The sequence below is a fragment of the Oncorhynchus mykiss genome, chromosome 4, assembly GCF_057628025.1.
Source record: "Oncorhynchus mykiss isolate SJ-2025 chromosome 4, ASM5762802v1, whole genome shotgun sequence".
Lineage (NCBI taxonomy): Eukaryota > Metazoa > Chordata > Actinopteri > Salmoniformes > Salmonidae > Oncorhynchus > Oncorhynchus mykiss.
Genome location: NC_143025.1, coordinates 46,725,024 through 46,744,675, shown reverse-complemented (window position 1 = coordinate 46,744,675; position 19,652 = coordinate 46,725,024). Strand labels below are relative to the sequence as shown.

At 41.9% G+C, this 19,652-nt stretch overlaps 1 protein-coding gene and 1 long non-coding RNA gene across 3 annotated transcripts; both read left to right on the top strand.

The window, feature by feature from the left end:
- Positions 1-2,051: 2,051 nt before the first annotated feature.
- On the top strand, positions 2,052-6,406 carry LOC149984037 (uncharacterized). Its single transcript, XR_016495302.1, has 2 exons — positions 2,052-4,341; positions 4,447-6,406. It is a non-coding gene; the product is annotated as an uncharacterized LOC149984037 (long non-coding RNA).
- Positions 6,407-7,229: 823 nt separating this feature from the next.
- On the top strand, positions 7,230-18,957 carry LOC110521910 (uncharacterized). Of its 2 annotated transcripts, none has more exons than XR_016495301.1 (6): positions 7,230-9,949; positions 10,314-15,599; positions 15,859-15,927; positions 16,510-16,561; positions 16,704-16,740; positions 18,535-18,957. XR_016495301.1 is itself a non-coding variant. In XM_021599862.3 (6 exons), the coding sequence occupies exons 1-6, from the start codon at positions 9,478-9,480 to the stop codon at positions 18,566-18,568; spliced, it is 804 nt and encodes a 267-aa protein (XP_021455537.3). In that variant the 5' UTR covers positions 7,230-9,477; the 3' UTR covers positions 18,569-18,957. The 2 variants fall into 2 exon arrangements, 1 of the variants encoding a protein (XP_021455537.3); XM_021599862.3 differs by having other exon boundaries at positions 15,460-15,599.
- Positions 18,958-19,652: the final 695 nt, after the last annotated feature.

Here is a 19,652-nt window from a genome sequence, read left to right as displayed (position 1 = left end):
AGGTGTTTGTTGTGTGTGATAGAATGGTCGGTCCCGTGGTCCTATGAGTTTGGCCGTGCTGTATTGGCTGTGGACTACATGGTGTTTACCCTCTGTCTCATCTACATCTTCGCCATCCACAAACAGCTGGGACCCAAGATCATTGTTGACAAAATTGAGGGCTTTCTAAGAAGAAAGAGAACACTGTGCACTGCAGTGTGTCTAAGTAATATACTTAGATAGACATTGGGTTGTTGTAGCCGTCTCCATTATGGCGACTGTGAGAGCATAGACAGTGCCATTGAGGCCATCTTCATTTTGAAGCAGTCAATTTTCTTCTTCTACTTCTATGAGTTGGCAAACAAACTGAAAGGATGCCAAAGATGGTGGCTAAATTAAGATGAATGACTCAAGCCATACACCATTTAATTTTTCAAGGATCCTGTCTGTGTAAGTAGGTGTTCCCTCTCACGTGAGAATGCTTTCCCACGAGAGCTCATGGTTTCACCACGCGAGAGTGAACTGCTGACTTTGGTCTACTTATTGTCCTCTCCCCGCTCGGCTCGCCCCACCAGGCCGCCCCGACATATCACTGGCTAAAAAAAAGTCTCCTTTCTCTACCGTCTCTGGGGCACCGCCTCCGCGGGATGGGGGCAATAAGTAGGCCCCACCCGATCAGATAAAATAAGGGAGAAGGATGTCTCGCTGTATCTGTCTCTAAGGGTGCCTACAGCCACCTAGTGTGTGTTGTTTGAACAGGTATGAAGCCAATGTTTGCGTGTTACTGCCACCTGCCGTTATGAAAGTTATGCTCAGGAGTTTAATTAATTGGCTGATCTCTTCTGATGACCTGCAAGGAATCATGTGATCCTTCCTTAGGAAGTCTCACCCAATTGACTACTTAACAGTGGTGAAAGTTCTTAATGGCGCTGGCCATGCTGAAATGGGATTTTGGTCACTAGTCTGTCTATATGGTCTAGATTGAAATGCTGGTTTTGGCAAGAACAATTAGTATTGAAAGAAAAGTGTAAAAACTGCACACACAAAAAACAGTGATAATCCCGAATTTAATATTCTGTTCCCCTCCTGATTGGCAGATGAAAGACATCTTCTTTTTCCTCTTCTTCCTGGCGGTGTGGCTCAGCCTACAGTGTAGCCAATTAGGAGCTGCTCTACTCCTACGACCTTCGTCCTTGTTGGATATTTATCAGTGTTCTACAGGCCATACCTCCACATATTTGGATAGATCCCCATAAACAAAATGGATGTTTTTTTAGGAATGTGGTTTGCGTGTGTATGTAACATAGTATATTCTCACTTAGCCATCTTAAAATGAATGCACTAACTGTAAATCACTCTCGATTAGAGAGTCTAGTAAAGGAAATTGTTTTTATATACAGTACCAGTCAAAAATGTTGACACCTACTCATTCAAGGGTTTTTCTTTATTTTTATTATATTTTACAGTCTAGAACAATAGTGAAGACATCAAAACTATGAAATAACACGTGGAATCATGTAGTAACAAAAAAAGGGTTAAACAAATCAAAATATATTTTATATTTGAGATTCTTCAAAGTAGCAACCCTTTGCCTGATGACAGCTTTGCACACTCTTGGCATTCTCTCAACCAGCTTCACCTTGAATGCTTTTCCAACAGTCTTGAAGTAGTTCCCACATATGCTGTGCACTTGTGTGCTGCATTTCCTACACTGCGGTCCAATTCATCCCAAACCATCTCAATTGGGTTGAGGTTGGGTGATTGTGGAGGCCAGGTCATCTGATGCAGCATCCCATCACTCTCCTTCTTGGTCAAATAGCCCTTACACAGCCTGGAGGTGTGTTGAGTCATTGTCCTTTTGAAAAACAAATGATAGTCCCACTAAGCGCAAACCAGATCGATGGCGTATCGCCGCAGAATGCTGTGGTAGACATGCTGGTTAAGTGTGAGTAGGTGTGAATTTTAAATAAATCACTGACAGTGTCACCAGCAAAGCACCATCACACCTCCTCCATGCTTCACGGTGGGAACCACACATGCAGAGATCATCCATTCACCTACTCTGCATCTCACAAAGACCGTGGTTGGAACCAAAAATATCAAATTTGGACTCATCAGACCAAAGGACAGATTTCCACCGGTCTAATGTCCATTGCTCGTGTTTCTTGGCCCAGGCAAGTCTCTTCTTATTGGTGTCCTTTAGTAGTGGTTTCTTTGCAGCAATTTGACCATGAAGGCCTGATTCACACAGTCTCCTCTAAAGAGTTGATGTTGAGATGTGTCTATTACTTGAATTCTCTGAAGCATTTATTTGGGTTGCGGCTGGTTACTAATGAAATGATCCTCTGTAGCAGTGGTAACTCTGGGTCTTCCTTTCCTGTGGCGGTCCTCATGAGAGCCAGTTTCACCTCCAATTCTCTGGAATTTTCCAAGCTGTTTAAAGGCACAGTCAATTTAGTGTATGTTAACTTCTGACCCACTGGAATTATGATATAGTAAATTATAAGTGAAATAATTTGTCTAAACAATTGTTGGAAAAATTACTTGTGTCATGCACAAAGTTGATGTCCTAACCGACTTGGCAAAACTATAGTTTGTTAACAAGAAATATGTAGTGGTTGAAAAATGAGTTTTAATGACTCCAACCTAAGTGTATGTATACTTCCGACTTCAACTGTACTCACTTTTTATATAGAATGTGGACACCCCTTCAAATGAGTGGATTTGGCCATTTCTGCCACACCCATTGCTGAAAAGTGTATACAATCAAGCACATAGCCATGCAATCTCTATAGACAAACATTGGCAGTAGAATGGTCCATACTGAAGAGCTCAGTGACTTTCAACATGGCACCGTCATAGGATGCCACCTTTCCAACAAGCCAGTTCGTCAAATTTATGCCCTGCTAGAGCTGCCAAGGTCAACTGTAAGTGCTGTTTTTGTGAAGTGGTAACATCAAGGAGCAACAACGGCTCATCCACGAAGTGGTAGGCCCAACAAGCTTACAGAATGGAACCACCAAGTGCTGAAGCGTGTAAAAATTGTCTGTCTTGTGACGTAACACTCACTACTGAGTTCCAAATGGTATTTGAATATCAGTTTTATATGAAATGTAATTTCCACCACACTATCATTACCACAACACTAAGTCATTACCATCAAGGTACATATTTTAGAGGTAAAGGTGCATTAAATTACAATTGATATTGATGATTTTTCCCATATGTGAACATTATATGCTTGTTCTCAATATTTTACATTCCTTTTAGAAATTATCTTAAGATTTTTATGTGGTAAATACATGTTTCTGAGTATCAAGGCATATTTGGACATGACAATGATTAATACATATGATTAAGAAAACTTCCAAATAGTAAATTAATAAATATTTTTTTTTTGTGAAATATTATATAAAATACCATATGCACAATTTCGGTCATTTCCTCTTCAAGTAAAATAGCACATTTGATGTGTTGGTAATGACATTTCCCTTCTGGAATTTGGTGAAACGATAAAAATTATTTTTATCCTTAAATAGTATGGTCTCAGCCAATATTAAGTCTTGTATCCAGACAGTGAAGAAAATATTCAGATAGATAAAAAGCAGTTTAATTTTACAAAACATTTAACATCCTAAAGTTACCATATATTCAACCACAAGGAGGTACTATTGAGCTATGCGAGATATGTATATTTTTAATCATAATAGAGGACTCCTAAAATTGTATTATTTCGGTGTAGATAAGGAAAGGGCAGGTTAAAAACATGAATGCAGTGGAAATTAACTGACTACGGTAAGTAACTTTTAATGTCAAGCAGATTACACCATTTTGCTCCATTTCTGAAATGTAGCAACGTTTAAGACATTCATTTCATGTTGTAATGTTAACAAGGTACCCAAAAGTAGTTTGAATTCATGTTTTCATTTTATTTGCTAAGCGAAACTTGTTTAAACAGCGAAATTGTAGTGAAAATCATCCTTGTTTGCATAGCGATGATGAAAAGAACGTCATTTATTTAGGCTGTAATGATCTCCAAAATTCAAATTATTAGGTCATCACACCGTTGATATAGCAACGGACGCTAATAGTTTATCGAATCCCATTCTGACGCAGGGGAGGACACTATTTGGCATGACAGGCCTAATATGCCTCTGGTTTCTCTCTCTGCATTTGGATTGCTGCTGTTGTATCTGCCTGCTCAGCACTGTACAGAGCCAATCTGTCATGGTCACCTCTCCTCACCCCCAGTTGTAGCAATGTTCTAGTGCCCTCTCCTGGACGACAGAGGCTCTCTTTCAGAGTAACTTGATAAAGCCCACATGTCCTCCACATGTCCTCCACCCACCCACTCACTCTGAGGTAAGGTTGTCAAAATGTAAATGAACTTTATTGATCCCCAGTCAATTGTATTACTTAGTTTTTTTTATGTACTAGTTTCAGTTTCTGTTCTGTTTTCTCTTTCAGATCTGACCCCTCTCTCTCCAACTAGCTGACCCATGTCTGATGGAGAACAGTGAAATCTAGACACTCACAAACACACCTCTTACCAATCCATCGATGACGATGATGACGAATGTTCCTCTTGTGGTTCGGGGAAATGCCAAAGATGGACTCGATGCTCATTCAGCCATCCTTTCAATGTTTTTCAACTTTGATTATTTGAACTGCTGCCATTTTGTATGTGGACTATTGTTGCTCTTCTGTTACTTTGTTGTTCCTATGTTGGTCTAGAAATCTTGTTCCTGTGGGTTATGGAATCGGTGGGCAAACTGTTCTTAATGTAATATGTACAAACATTTTTAAAGGTGCAATTCAAATATCTCTACCCCCATAATGACATGACCAAGTACAAACACATTCAACCTGACACAATCACAAAAACATAGATTGTATGTCGGTTTTACACTCAAAAAAAATGCTCCACTAAGCTAGATTCAATCAGTTCTGCCTTAACCCTTGATAACCGATAACATTGTTTTTATTAAGGCGATGTCGGAGGTGTAACTGCATTGGAGCTGTCAAATCACCAAAAGCCTCCCGGAATTATAGCTATCACGGACATTGCCATTGGATGTGCAGAGACACAGTAGTAGTAATCGCATGCAGCCTTGTTACAAGCCGTCAAATCGGTGAGCAGCTGCTCTTGTGATCATTGTCAAAAAGCCACACCTGCCCATCTCGCATTAAAAGTTCAGAACAAGAAAGTGTCAATTTGAAAAATCAATAACTAAATCATGAGGATTTCTATCATCTTAATCGAGGTGTAGCTTCCGTCTCAAATTCCAGTGATTGAACTGGAAGGCTGCATGGGGATGTCTCTTTTTTAAAAATATATATTTATTTATTTTTATTCTTTTTTTTTTTGCCCCTTTTTTCTCCCCAATTTCGTGGTATCCAATTGTTGTAGTAGCTACTATCTTGTCTCATTGCTACAACTCCCGTACGGGCTCGGGAGAGACGAAGGCTGAATGTCATGCGTACTGCTTCTTAACACAGCGCGCATCCAACCCGGAAGCCAGCCGCACAAATGTGTCGGTGGCTACACCGTGCACCTGGCAACCTTGGCTAGGGCGCACTGCGCCCGGCCCGCCACAGGAGTCGCTGGTGCGCGATGAGACAAGGAGATCCCTACCAACCAATCCCTCCCTAACCCGGACGACGCTAGGCCAATTGTGCGTCGCCCCACGGACCTCCCGGTCACGGCCGGTTACGACAGAGCCTGGGCGCGAACCCAGGGACTCTGATGGCACAGCTGGCGCTGCATCCCCGGCCTCCTCCCCGGGAGGCCGGGGATGTCTCTTAACGCTCCACTCCATGCCGCCAATGGCAATGTCCGCTTTAGGTACAATTTGATATTGAGATAAAAATGGCTGCATTGGACCTTTAAATGTAGCTATTTTGAGTCTTTGGACCCTTTTACTCCCTTTTGTATAGCAGAATATTTGCTTGCTAAATAACCTTTTAAGTACCTCCTGTAAATTCTTATATTTGTCAATGGTGAATTGCTGTATAGTATATGTGGTGATAAAACACATGAAAGTTCAGACTGTTAAAACTGCTGCAACCCTTAGTGCTCTATATGGAAACTCGGAAATGATTTTCCGCTAGTGGTGTGAAGTAGTTAAGTAAAAATACTTGAAAGTACTACTTAAGTAGGTTTAGGGATATCTGTACTTTACTATTTATATTTTTGTTAACTTTTACTTCACTACATTCCTAAAGAAAATTCTATACTTTTTACTCAATATGTTTTCCCTGACACCCAAAAGTATTCGTTACATTTGTAATACATAGCAGGACAAGAAAAGTATCAAATTCACACACTTATCAAGAGAACATCCCCACTGCCTCTGTTCTGATGGACTCACTTAACAGTGAGGAGTGTGCCTGGCTATCTGTAAATTAAAATAAACAAGAAAATGATGCTGTCTGGTTTGCTTAATATAAGGAATTTGAAATGATTTATACTTTTACTTTTCATACTTAAGTATATTTTAGCAATTACATTTACTTTTGATACTTACGTATATTTCAAACCAAATACTTTTAGACTTTTACTCAAGTAGATTTTAATGGGTGACTTTCACTTTTACTTGAGTCATTTTCTATTAAGGTATCTTCTCTTTTACTCAAGTATGTTAATTGGGTACTTTTTCCACCACTGTTTTCCGCTTCAGGCGATCCTTACAGGAAACGAGCTTGGTTCATGTTGTTGGAGGTGAATGAATGGAGTTCTTTTACATATGTTGGATCGTTACTTGATCACCCTGTTGCAGGAGAACTTTCCTGCAATTCAGGAAACGTAAAACTTGTATATTTGAGGTTTAAAAAGGTTTCTGAGGTTTGTTATTTCCACTTTGAAATTTCAGACTTGATTTTCCCAAACAATGTATCAACCCCTACAAAAATGCTGATTAATTATAATCCACATAATACCTCACATTTAATGTTGCTGCAGGATTATTTTCCTGCTGTAGCAAACTGGCACGAATTAAGATCCTACATCTGTAGCGTCAGATCTTTCTAACCGACCGAAGCCGAGTGAGAGTGAAAAAGAGGGGTGGTATAGAGAGAGAGATGGTGGTATGTGTACTTTAGAACTGGGTTTTACTGACTCTTACTGCCTTTTCACCCCACAACAACCAGATTTCTACAACGGGTATTAATAACCAGCTATTTTAAAATATCAGTTTCGAGTTATTAGCACCTTTTGTCCGAGTAGACATGCCGTTAACTGAGTTGAGGGAGGAAGGCTGCGGAGGGCTAGTGTCCACATTTGCCCTCAGCTGTGGCCTTTTCCCAGGGAGCACCTGGTAACCCGAAGAAGGAAGGTTAGGTGACATTCACTAATTTCAGAGATAGAGCTCAAATTTTCAGGGAACGTTGTACATTGAAGATGTTATTAAAGATGCCAAGTGTTAAATATTTGGGTCAAGCATTTCTAACCCAGCTTGAGGCAAGTCATGTATACTGCAGCTCACCCAAATGGAGAGAGAAATATGTCTTAGGCATGTCTGCATACATCTCCACTTTCAGCTACATTGCAGTCTTTGGTGTTGCATATCTCTCCTCTTGTTCATCTGCATCTCATATCGCTCTCTTTCTCTCCTTTGGTGGTCTCAATCGTAACTGTTTCACACAGTAATGTAGAAGTTTGGGTTGGTAGCAGTGAGAAATGGGGTGGGGACCATAGGGCCAGATTCATTAATCATTGCAGAAAGTTTGCACCTTGTATTTTCCAATCGGAACATAACAGAGTGTTGAACAAAATATGAAATAAAGGGAGGTGCAACAAGTGCAGAAGCTTTGGTTAAATTTGGCTCTGATTGCTTGGGTTTGGCTTCATTTTGGAGGCTTTGCAGATATAGTTTGCAGAGGCTCCTCTCATGGGGAGCAGCTGGAGATGTGGAAGAGAGGATTATGAAAGGAGGGGGATAGAGAAAGAGAGTGAAAAAGAGGGGTGGTATAGAGAGAGAGAGAGAAAGAGTGAAAAAGAGGGGTGGTATAGAGAGAGAGATGGTGGTATCTTCAGTGTCAGTCAACTCACAGTGCAAGGGAGGGTCACATTACACTGACTCTGGGAGTGCAGGGTTTTAAATAGAGTGGTTATTTTGGGGGCTACATGTTCAGGAGGGGTACCGGGGAGGGGGTGTACTCAGAAGGAAGGTAGTGAAAAGGCTATATGGGTTGAGTGTGAAAACCAGGCCCTTCATTGTTGATCATTGTGCCTGCAATGCTTGGTAATGTGTGTGTGTAACCAAGGGCTGGCTCATTGCTTGTTCCTATAGTGCTGGAATTGTGAGAGTGGTGGGTTGGTGGGCATATAAAAATGGTGGGTAAAAACTGTGTAGAACATTTGGTACAAAGCTAATTGGCATTGACATTGGCAAATAGTTCCCGATTGGGGTGGCAGGGTAGCCTAGTGGTTAGAGCTAGTAACTGAAAGGTTGCAAGTTCAAACCTCTCAGCTGACAAGGTACAAATCTGTTGTTCTGCCCCTGAACAAGGCAGTTAACCCACTGTTCCTAGGCCATCATTAAAAATAAGAATTTGTTCTTAACTGACGTAAATAAAATTGATAGCTGATATGTCTTCTCTCAACACCTGCTTGTCTCACCAACGCTCTCTTTTCTCTCTCCCCCTCACTCGTTCCAATGATATAGTTCTGATATCACCCCTCTCACTCTCTCCTTTGCTATTTCAACTCTTCCTCCTTACACCTCCCTTCTTTCACGATATATGGTCATCCTGGCCTGAGCCTCCTTCTCCCACCGTCCTCTCTAAAGTTAAACTTGAACATTTGATGACAGCAAAAAAGCAAGCAATATCTGCCCCTCTCTCCCTTCCTCTCGCTATCTGCCTCTCTTCCCTGTTCATTCCATTTTAGACGGTGCAAGCATGGTCAACGGTGGAGCATTTGCCCCTGTCACTCAGCCTAATTGCCCCATTCCTTCTCATCTTACCCCCCAGGCTGGTCTCTCTCTTCTCCTGCCCGTCCCACATTAGTGCCGCCTGTGTCAGGTCTGCAACGGTGTCTCTTCAAACTGTGCCATTTTACTGCATGCTTAAACTTTAAAGGGGTACTAAACAAGCACTATTTCAGGAGGACAAGAGGGTTACTTTTTTTTCCAAAGGAGAAGGACACCTACCTTTTCCAGGAGGGATTTGGTTTATCGTTGTGTTGTGAGGAGTTGAGAACAAGTGTCTGGATTTCTATTTGGAATATCCCCGTTCAACTGGGCATTACATAGGCCTATTGTGTGCACTTCTTTATAACTGGTGCCCGTTCCCCATCGCTCTCCTTAGGGTGTGTGTGTGGGTGTGTGGGTGTATTGTGTGTGTGTGGGACAGAAAGGCAACAAACTCTGGGGGTGTCAGTGTGCACGTGCTAAACCATTGCACTGCAAAGGGAGTGATCCCTCGTTTATCTGGTATCATCCCTCACTCTCCTCGTTTATCTATCGTCCCTCTCAACCCTTTGTTCTGAGATTAATCATGGCCTCCTTTAAGACGTGGCTCTTGGGACTGTTCCTAGCCCTACTCTGCACCTTCCAGACCCCTCTTGCCCCTGGCGTCAAGGCTCAAGACCTGCCGCTGGCTCCCCAACAGGATGTAGTAGCTGATGACGAGGGGGAGCATGCAGCGGATGTAGGGGGAGATGACGACGACGACGATGATGATGATGATGATGGGGACAGTAAAGAGGATGATGACAATGATGACGATGACGATGATAACGACGATGATGATGACGACGACGATGATGATGACGACGATGATGACGACAACGATGATGACGACAACGATGATGACGACGACGACGATGATGACGACGATGATGATGACGATGACGACAACGATGATGACGACGACGATGATGACGACGACGATGATGAAGACGATGATGACGACGATGATGATGACGACGATGATGACGATGATGATGATGACGACGATGACCACACAGGTAAGTTACGTCTTTTCACTTAAATTATGCTGCATTCTTTACCCACCTTCCCTCGCCATCATCTCTGTGTGACCCTAAACCCACCCCGCTCTGCCTGTCTGAAACTATATCAGAAGAGAACGGGAGAGGGGAGGGGCTTAGCCACACCTTGGCCACTCCCCTCTCCTTACCTCTCCATGCCCTGCAGAACCTCTCCTTGTCAGTTAGTTCTCAGCTCAGCCTGTCACTCAGTTCAGCTGTCCAATCAGAGTAGATATAGGAAAAGAGACTAGTACAGAAGTCCCTCCTTCACCCCTTTACAGCTGTCCATTACCTTTGCTGTGTCTGTCTGACTCTCTCTGTGTTCTCTTCCCTGCTTAAATAGAGTTATGAACACTCTGGGGAAATTGAACTGGCCCGCCTGGAGTCCCAACTGTGTGTCATCCTTCGTACAGTACACTAGATATGAACCTGGGGACTACAGAAGCATTGTAATGATGAGTAAAAGGAGATGTTTTTTTTAGTTGTTTTTTTAAGTAACACAGAGACTTGATAGAATCAGTCATCGGATCATAATATAATTCAGATCTTTTGATTTGTGTCTTGTTTGAAATAATGGTTTCTTCTTTTTCACTCCGTCCTTCCTTTCTCACGGTTATGGATTGGATTGACATGTATTTGTGTCTCCTCCATGTTAACCTACAGAGAAAGAAAGAGAGACAGTGGTGTAGAAAGAGGAGGCTTGATAGCGATAGACAGACAGACAGACAGACAGACAGGAGGAGGAGGTGGAAGGGGTGAGGGGTGTTGGGTGGCACATGAGGGCTAAAGAATTCATTAATTTACTAGATAAGAGTAGTAAGGTGTGGTAATAGTAACAGGGGTGTCAATAGAGTTTCTCTCTTTCTCCACATCTCTCAATCTCTCTTTCTCTGTAGAGCTTCCTTCTTTGTCACTATGTTGAATAGTTCCAATGAAATGAATGTACTGTATATGCAACCCTGGTCTATGTTTTTACGTCATCTTTGAATGCATATTAATAACACATCTGTGAATGCATATTAATAACACATCTGTGAATGCATATTAATAACACATCTGTGAATGCATATTAATAACACATCTGTGAATGCATATTAATAACACATCTGTGAATGTATATTAATAACACATCTGTGAATGTATATTAATAACACATCTGTGAATGCATATTAATAACACATCTGTGAATGCATATTAATAACACATCTGTGAATGCATATTAATAACACATCTGTGAATGCATATTAATATCACATCTGTGAATGCATATTAATAACACATCTGTGAACGTATCCATTCATATTTTGTAATTCTCACTCAAACTCACTCAAGCGGTTCTCAGACTATTACGTTTGTACAAAGATAATCATTCACATACTGAGAACAGAAACGGCCATTATTTTCTTAAACTAATTTGAAATATTTATACGGCCATTCGCCATTTGTCACTTTAGAGAGGATAATTGGAATATGAATTATTCTTATAATACATTCATTTGTATAATTGCGTATGATACCACTTTAGTTAGATTACATGTCAGATATCAGAGATTTTACACCAGATCAAGCAATGTTTGTGTGGGCTACCTCTAGCCTGGTACTCAACGTAGATGTTGAGGTTTTTCACATTTTGGAGAAAAAAATAGTATTTGGAAAAAAAGAGAAATATAGGTAGCTAATTGACAAGACATGACAGTTACTCCAGGTGTTGCATGAATAGAAGTGTTTGACTCTGCTCTTATTTTTATGTGGATTTTTTAAATGTATTTTTTGTTGACTGTGAAACAACCCCTTTCTGTGAAAACTGTGACAAAATATCACCTCTGATCATGTCTCTCTAACCCTACTTTCAATCATAGAATAAACAAATTGATCATGAAGTGTTGCATGGATGTACTTCTGTTGTTGCCTGGAGTCATGGGTTTGGTGACTGACTACATGCATGGAGTAAACCTGTGTGGTATAAAAAAGGTGGGAGATTGTTTCAGTACCAAGTCTGTTTGAGTCAAATGAACAGGAAAAGTTCAAATGTTCATCTTACTGTGGAATGGTTTATTGTATAGTCATACTGAGTGTGAACCTATATACACTGCTCAAAAAAATAAAGGGAACACTTAAACGACACAATGTAACTCAAAGTCAATCACACTTCTGTGAAATCAAACTGTCCACTTAGGAAGCATCACTGATTGACAGTAGATTTCACATGCTGTTGTGCAAATGGAATAGACAACAGGTGGAAATTACAGGCAATTAGCAAGACACCCCCAATAAAGGAGTGGTTCTGCAGGTGGTGACCACAGACCACTTCTTAGTTCCTATGCTTCCTGGCTGATGTTTTGGTCACTTTTGAATGCTGGCGGTGCTTTCACTCTAGTGGTAGCATGAGACGGAGTCTACAACCCACACAAGTGGCTCAGGTAGTGCAGCTCATCCAGGATAGCACATCAATGCGAGCTGTGGCAAGAAGGTTTGCTGTGTCTGTCAGCGTAGTGTCCAGATCATGGAGGCACTACCAGGAGACAGGCCAGTACATCAGGAGACGTGGAGGAGGCCATAGGAGGGCAACAACCCAGCAGCAGGACCGCTACCTCCGCCTTTGTGCAAGGAGGAGCAGGAGGAGCACTGCCAGAGCCCTGCAAAATTACCTCCAGCAGGCCACAAATGTGCATGTGTCTGCTCAAACGGTCAGAAACAGACTCCATGAGGGTGGTATGAGGGCCCAACGTCCACAGGTGGGGGTTGTGCTTACAGCCCAACACCGTGCAGGACGTTTGGCATTTGCCAGAGAACACCAAGATTGGCAAATTCGCCACTGGCGCCCTGTGCTCTTCACAGATGAAAGCAGGTTCACACTGAGCACATGTGACGGAGTCTGGAGACGCCGTGGAGAACGTTCTGCTGCCTGCAACATCCTCCAGCATGACCGGTTTGGCGGTGGGTCAGTCATGGTGTGGGGTGCTCGCCAGAGGTAGCCTGAGATGAGATCCTCAGACCCCTTGTGAGACCATATGCTGGTGCGGTTGGCCCTAGGTTCCTCTTAATGCAAGACAATGCTAGACCTCATGTGACTGGAGTGTGTCAGCAGTTCCTGCAAGAGGAAGGCATTGATGCTATGGACTGACCCGCCCGTTCCCCAGACCTGAATCCAATTGAGCACATCTGGGACATCATGTCTCGCTCCACTGTCCAGGAGTTGGCGAATGCTTTAGTCTAGGTCTGGGAGGAGATCCCTCAGGAGACCATCCACCACCTCATCAGGAGCATGCCCAGGCGTTGTAGGGAGGTCATACAGGCACGTGGAAGCCACACACACTACTGAGCCTCATTTTGACTTGTTTTAAGGACATTACATCAAAGTTGGATCAGCCTGTAGTGTGGTTTTCCACTTTAATTTTGAGTGTGACTCCAAATCCAGACCTCCATGGGTTGATAAATTTGATTTCCATTGATCATTTTTGTGTGATTTTGTTGTCAGCACATTCAACTATGTAAAGAAAAAAGTATTTAATAAGAATATTTAATTCATTCAGATTTTATTTTAGTGTTCCCTTAATTTTTTTGAGCAGTGCATATTTAAAATGACTAGACTTTCTTTATGGGCATTTGTGATTATAATCTACCTATGTGTATTTGTGTGTACAAAGAATTTTCTGTGAGGTAGTCTGTACATTGTACTGGTTTGTGTATGTGGTTAGAATTTGTGTGTGTCTACAGAATATGAGCGTGTAGAACTAGTGTATGCATGCAGGACTGTATGTAGGAAATTCGTTTTTGTATAGTATGAATGAACTCTACCCTGCCATTCTGTTACACCATTACCTTGCTACAAAACAAAAATACATTAATGAACACCATCACAGAAAATGTACAGATACACACATACAGTGGGGAGAACAAGTATTCTATACACTGCCGATTTTGTAGGTTTTCCTACTTACAAAGCATGTAGAGGTCTGTATTTTTTTTTTTAAATCATTGGTACACTTCAACTGTGAGAGATTATGATTTTTTATGATTTTTAAGTAATTAATTTGCATTTTATTGCATGACATAAGTATTTGATACATCAGAAAAGCAGAACTTAATATTTGGTCCAGAAACCTTTGTTTGCAATTACAGAGATCATACGTTTCATGTAGTTCTTGACCAGGTTTGCACACACTGCAGCAGGGATTTTGTCCCACTCCTCCATACAGACCTTCTCCAGATCCTTCAGGTTTCGGGGCTGTCGCTGGGCAATACGGACTTTCAGCTCCCTCCAAAGATTTTCTATTGGGTTCAGGTCTGGAGACTGGCTAGGCCACTCCAGGACCTTGAGATGCTTCTTACGGAGCCACTCCTTAGTTGCCCTGGCTGTGTGTTTCGGGTCGTTGTCATGCTGGAAGACCCAGCCATGACCCATCTTCAATGCTCTTCCTGAGGGAAGGAGGTTGTTGGCCAAGATCTCGCGATACATGGACCCATCCACCCTCCCCTCAATACGGTGCAGTCGTCCTGGCCCCTTTGCAGAAAAGCATCCCCATGTTTCCACCTCCATGCTTCACGGTTGGGATGGTGTTCTTGGGGTTGTACTCATCATTCTTCTTCCTCTAAACACGGCGAGTGGAGTTTAGACCAAAAAGCTCTATATTTGTATCATCATACCACATGACCTTCTCCCATTCCTCCTCTGGATCATCCAGATGGTCATTGGCAAACTTCAGACGGGCCTGGACATGCGCTGGCTTGAGTGCGCTACAGGATTTTAATCCATGACGGCGTAGTGTGTTACTAATGGTTTTCTTTGAGACTGTGGTCCCAGCTCTCTTCAGGTCATTGACCAGGTCCTGCCGTGTTGTTCTGGGCTGATCCCTCACCTTCCTCATGATCATTGATGCCCCACGAGGTGAGATCTTGCATGGAGCCCCAGACCGAGGGTGATTGACCGTCATCTTGAACTTCTTTCATTTTCTAATAATTGCGCCAACAGTTGTTGCCTTCTCACCAAGCTGCTTGCCTATTGCCCCGTAGCCCATCCCAGCCTTGTGCAGGTCTACAATTTTAGCCCTGATGTCCTTACACAGCTCTCTGGTCTTGGCCATTGTGGAGAGGTTAGAGTTTGTTTGATTGAGTGTGTGGACAGGTGTCTTTTATACAGGTAACGAGTTCAAACAGGTGCGGTTAATACAGGTAATGAGTGGAGAACAGGAGGGCTTCTTAAAGAAAAACTAACAGGTCTGTGAGAGCCGGAATTCTTACTGGTTGGTAGGTGATCAAATCCTTATGTCATGCAATAAAATGCAAATGAATTACTTAAAAATCATACAATGTTATTTTCTGGATTTTTGTTTTAGATTCCGTCTCTCACAGTTGAAGTGTACCTATGATAAAAATTACAGACATCTACATGCTTTGTAAGTAGGAAAACCTGCAAAATCGGCAGTGTATCAAATACTTGTTCTCCCCACTGTACGTGTTAGGATGGGAATGAACAAGTTATTTTACAGAGGCTGACGGTAATGATGACGATGATGATGATGAACCGGCTGCAGCTGATGACGACGATGATGATGATGATGACGATGAGGAAGAGGACGATCAACTGTATCACAAAGGATCCCTCTGTTCATACTGTGAATACTGTGAGGTAGGTCTCACCATCTAGATAGAAACACCAGTTTGATTACATTTATTGGTAAAACAATTTGCACCCTATTAATATGTTTTCCCCATCCTTGTTAAAAATTCTCTCTCTCTCTCTCTCTCTCTCTCTCTCTCTCTCTCTCTCTCACTCACTCACTCACTCACTCACTCACTCACTCACTCACTCACTCACTCACTCACTCACTCACTCACTCACTCACTCACTCACTCACTCACTCACTCACTCACACACACACACACAGCACTGTGACACCTGCAACAAGTGCCCATGTGCAGAGGGAGATAAGTCTGCGCACTGTGACACCTGTCAGGTAAGAATTACCTTCCCATTCAACCACTAATAACCTACACCCTCAGAAAGAAGGGTTCCAAAAAGGTTATTAAGCTGTCCATGTAGGAGAACACTTTTTTGATTCCAGGGAGAACTCTTTTTTCGAGAGGGTTCTACATGGAATCCAAAATGGTTCTACCTGGAACCAAAAATAATGTTGGTTCCAACGGACTGGATTTTGAACCCAGGTCATCTGTGCACCACAAGACTTTGCATTATAATTAGCTTGGGAAGTTAACACAAGTCTTCAGGTCCTAGAAAAGGTTACAACAGAGCTAGTCAAAACATAGTCTCTCAAATCTCTGGGAGCTCTCTTCGCTTTGCACGCTCCATACAGCGGTTGTGAGAAGACTAATTTTGCATTTGCATGCTCCTCGGAAGTAGGAAGCTGATCTTAATATGATGATTTTTAATTTTTTTTACATCAAGAGGGCTGGTTATGATGCAATGACAAAGTCAGATCAGAGAAGCTCCTCCCTCCAGTTATGTCCTATGACGTTATATAGTCCTTCATTTGTTATCCTTCTCTAATGCCTTACCCTTTTCCTGCTTCCTTCTTTAGATGTGCAACTTCTGCTACGTGTGTCCCATTTGCAGCACACTTTGCCAACCAGGTAAGACAGGGGTGTGGGACTGTTTGATAAAGAATCATTGTATGAACAGTTGACATGTCATTAGCTGCTATTAGAGAAATGTTTGAGGTTGAACGCCGGGCAGCAGAAACATCAGCTTCACTGTATGTTTTTAATCCCCAAGGTGGTTTTCTGGACGAGCTGACTGGATCAATCTATAAGTAAGACACAGTTACATAAACACCTTTTGAATGCCTCAGTGTGAGCTCTCAACATTCCGTTTGACACAGAATTACGTTTATTCTCAAAATAACAAATAATGTCTATCTGCGGAATGCAGTTACTACAAGGAGCGCCCCACCTGAATCTGCCATTAGCATCGAGTCACTACATGCCGCGCCCACTGCCATTGAGGCTGCTTCTAACAGTGTGGCTCGTACCGAATGGACGGAGAAACGATTATCCACACAATGTGGAAAGACGTCTTCGGCCACACACATATAAAAACAGACATTAAATACCAGCCATTAGTTAAAAATAGTTATGTTTATTTCACAGTGACATGCCAATTAGCTAACATTACTGCCTACTACTGAAAGCACCAGGACAAGCCAGTGCAAATAACCAGTGCACACCGGTGTTGTACCGAGGTGCCTGCCGACCTGAGGTGCTTCCCACTGGGCAGCTGTATCCTGTTGAGCACTGCTTTCTCACAGTTAACGTTACGGCGAGGGAAGTAGCTAGCTACAGTGTCTTTTGAAAGTATTCATACCCCTTGGCTTATTCCACATTTAGTTGTGTTAGAGCCTGAATTCAAAATGGATTGAATGGGTTGTTCTTCTCACCCATCTACACAACATACCCCCATAATGAGAAACTGAAAACATAATGAGAAACTGAAAACAAACACATATTTGCAATTGTATTACCATGAAGTCTAAGGAACTGTCCTTAGATCTCTTGGATATAATTGTGATGAGGCATATATCTAGGGAAGGGTAAACTATTTCTAGAGTGTTGAAAGTTTCCAAGAGCCCAGTGGTCTCTATCATATGGAAATTGAAAAAAATGGAACTGCTTAGAGGTGGCCGTCTGACCAAACTGGGCAAGAACGACCTTGGTCAGGGAGGTGACCAAGAACCCAATGACCATTCTGACAGAACTACAGAGTTCCTTGGCTGAGAGGGGAGAACCTGCCAGAAGGACAAGACTCTCTACAGCACTACACCAATCTGGGCTTTATGGGAGAGTGGCCAGGTGGAAGCCACTCCTGAGAAATAGGCACATGACAGCATGCTTGGAGTTTGCAAAAAGGAATGTGAAAGACTGGGATCACAAGGCAAAATATTCTGTGGTCTGATGAGACAAAAATGTAACACTTTGGCCTGAATGCAAAGCGCTATGTCTGGAGAAAACCAGGCACAGCTCATCACCGGTCTATCACCATATCTACCGTAAAGCATGGTAGTGGCAGCACCATGCAATGGAGATGCTTTTCAGCAGCAGGGACTGAGAGACTGGTACGAATAAAGAGAAACAATGAATTGAGCCAAATGCAGGCAAATCCTTGATGAGAACCTGCTTCAGATTGCAAACTACCCTAGACTGGGGTGAAGATTCACGTTCCAACAGCAACATGGCAGAATGGTAGAAAATCCCCAATCCCCAAAAAAAGCTGATACAGACGTACCCAAGAAAGCTGTTATCGCTACCTAAAGGTGCTTCGACAAAATATTGAATAGTGAATACTTATGTAAATGAGATATTTCTGTATTTCCTTTTCAATACATTTGCAAAAATTTCTAAAAACATGTTTTCACTTTGCCATTATGGGGTATTGTGTGTAGATTGGTGAGAAAAAATATATAGTTAGCAAATCCAAATGGCAAGCTATCACACCCAAATGCACCTCACCCTGTGATTCTTTCAATAGGCCTACCCGTGTGAGTAGAAATGTGAAGACTGATGCGCAGGAAAATCAATAAACCAACCACTTGTCTCCCTTTATCCGTTAGGACTGTAGCCGATGTCTTTGAAGCTGACAAATAAGCCCCTGTCGCCACCATGTGGCCAAGGAAGATACTGCAACCAAGGGATTGTATTATCTCTTAGAGATTCACTGTCATTATTCTCACTTTTAATAAGTTATAAATAATTTTTCTGTCTTTCTTGTTGTTGACTGAGAACACCACAAACATGCAAACTGGATATAGAGAGACTGGATAGATTGGATACACATATTGGATATAATGGATAGCCTATAGAAGTTGTGAGAATATGAGAATGAGAATAACTTTAATTGAGCTATTTGTGTATTATTTTTAGATGACAGGTTTATGGTACTCTTCTCAGGAACATGCATTCGTATTTTAAAGTCATATCTGTGTTTCTTAAAAACAGTGGGGTTGTATGAAATAAACTAAAGGGGAAGTTTTAAACATTTGTGCTGTACTGTTTTTATGTGCACTGTCATATCAAATGGAAAATACCATCTAGAATTAGGCTATAATAGAACAGAATATGTTGGCAGATGTGCGCAAACATTGAGTATTTTATCATTTCAGCTTCAATTAGAAGAATCATATTTTGTAATGGGGAATATAAGCATAGAGTGTAAATTGTTGACTGCCATTGAGTAGAATGTACAGTATATACTGAACAAAATATAAACGCAACATGTTGGTCGCATGTTTAATGAGCTAAAATAAATTGTCCCAGAAATTATACATCTCTCTCAAATTTTGCACACAACTTTGTTTACATCCATGTTAGTGAGAATTTCTCTTTTCCCAAAATAATCCATCCAGCTGACAGGTGTGGCATACCAAGAAGCTGATTAAACAGCATGATCATTACACAGGTGCACCTTGTGCTCGGGACAATAAAAGGCCACTTTAAAATGTCCAGCTTTGTCACACAACACAATGCCACAGAAGTCTCAAGTTTTGAGGGAGCATGCAATTGGCATGCCGACTGCCGGAATGTCCACCAGAGCTGTTGCCAGAGAATTTACTGTTCATTTCTCTACCATAAGCCACCTCCAACATAGTTTTAGAGAATTTGTGTATGGCGTCATGTGGGCAGGCATAAACTACAGACAATGAACACAATTGCATTTTATCAATGGCAATTT

Coding starts and splice junctions, on each gene's coding strand:
- LOC110521910 (XM_021599862.3), top strand. CDS start 9,478: ATGGCCTCCTTTAAGACGTGGCTCTTGGGACTGTTCCTAGCCCTACTC. Junction 9,950..15,459: donor TGACGACGATGACCACACAG/GTAAGTTACGTC, acceptor GTTATTTTACAG/AGGCTGACGGTAATGATGAC. Junction 16,741..18,534: donor CTGACTGGATCAATCTATAA/GTAAGACACAGT, acceptor TTTATCCGTTAG/GACTGTAGCCGATGTCTTTG.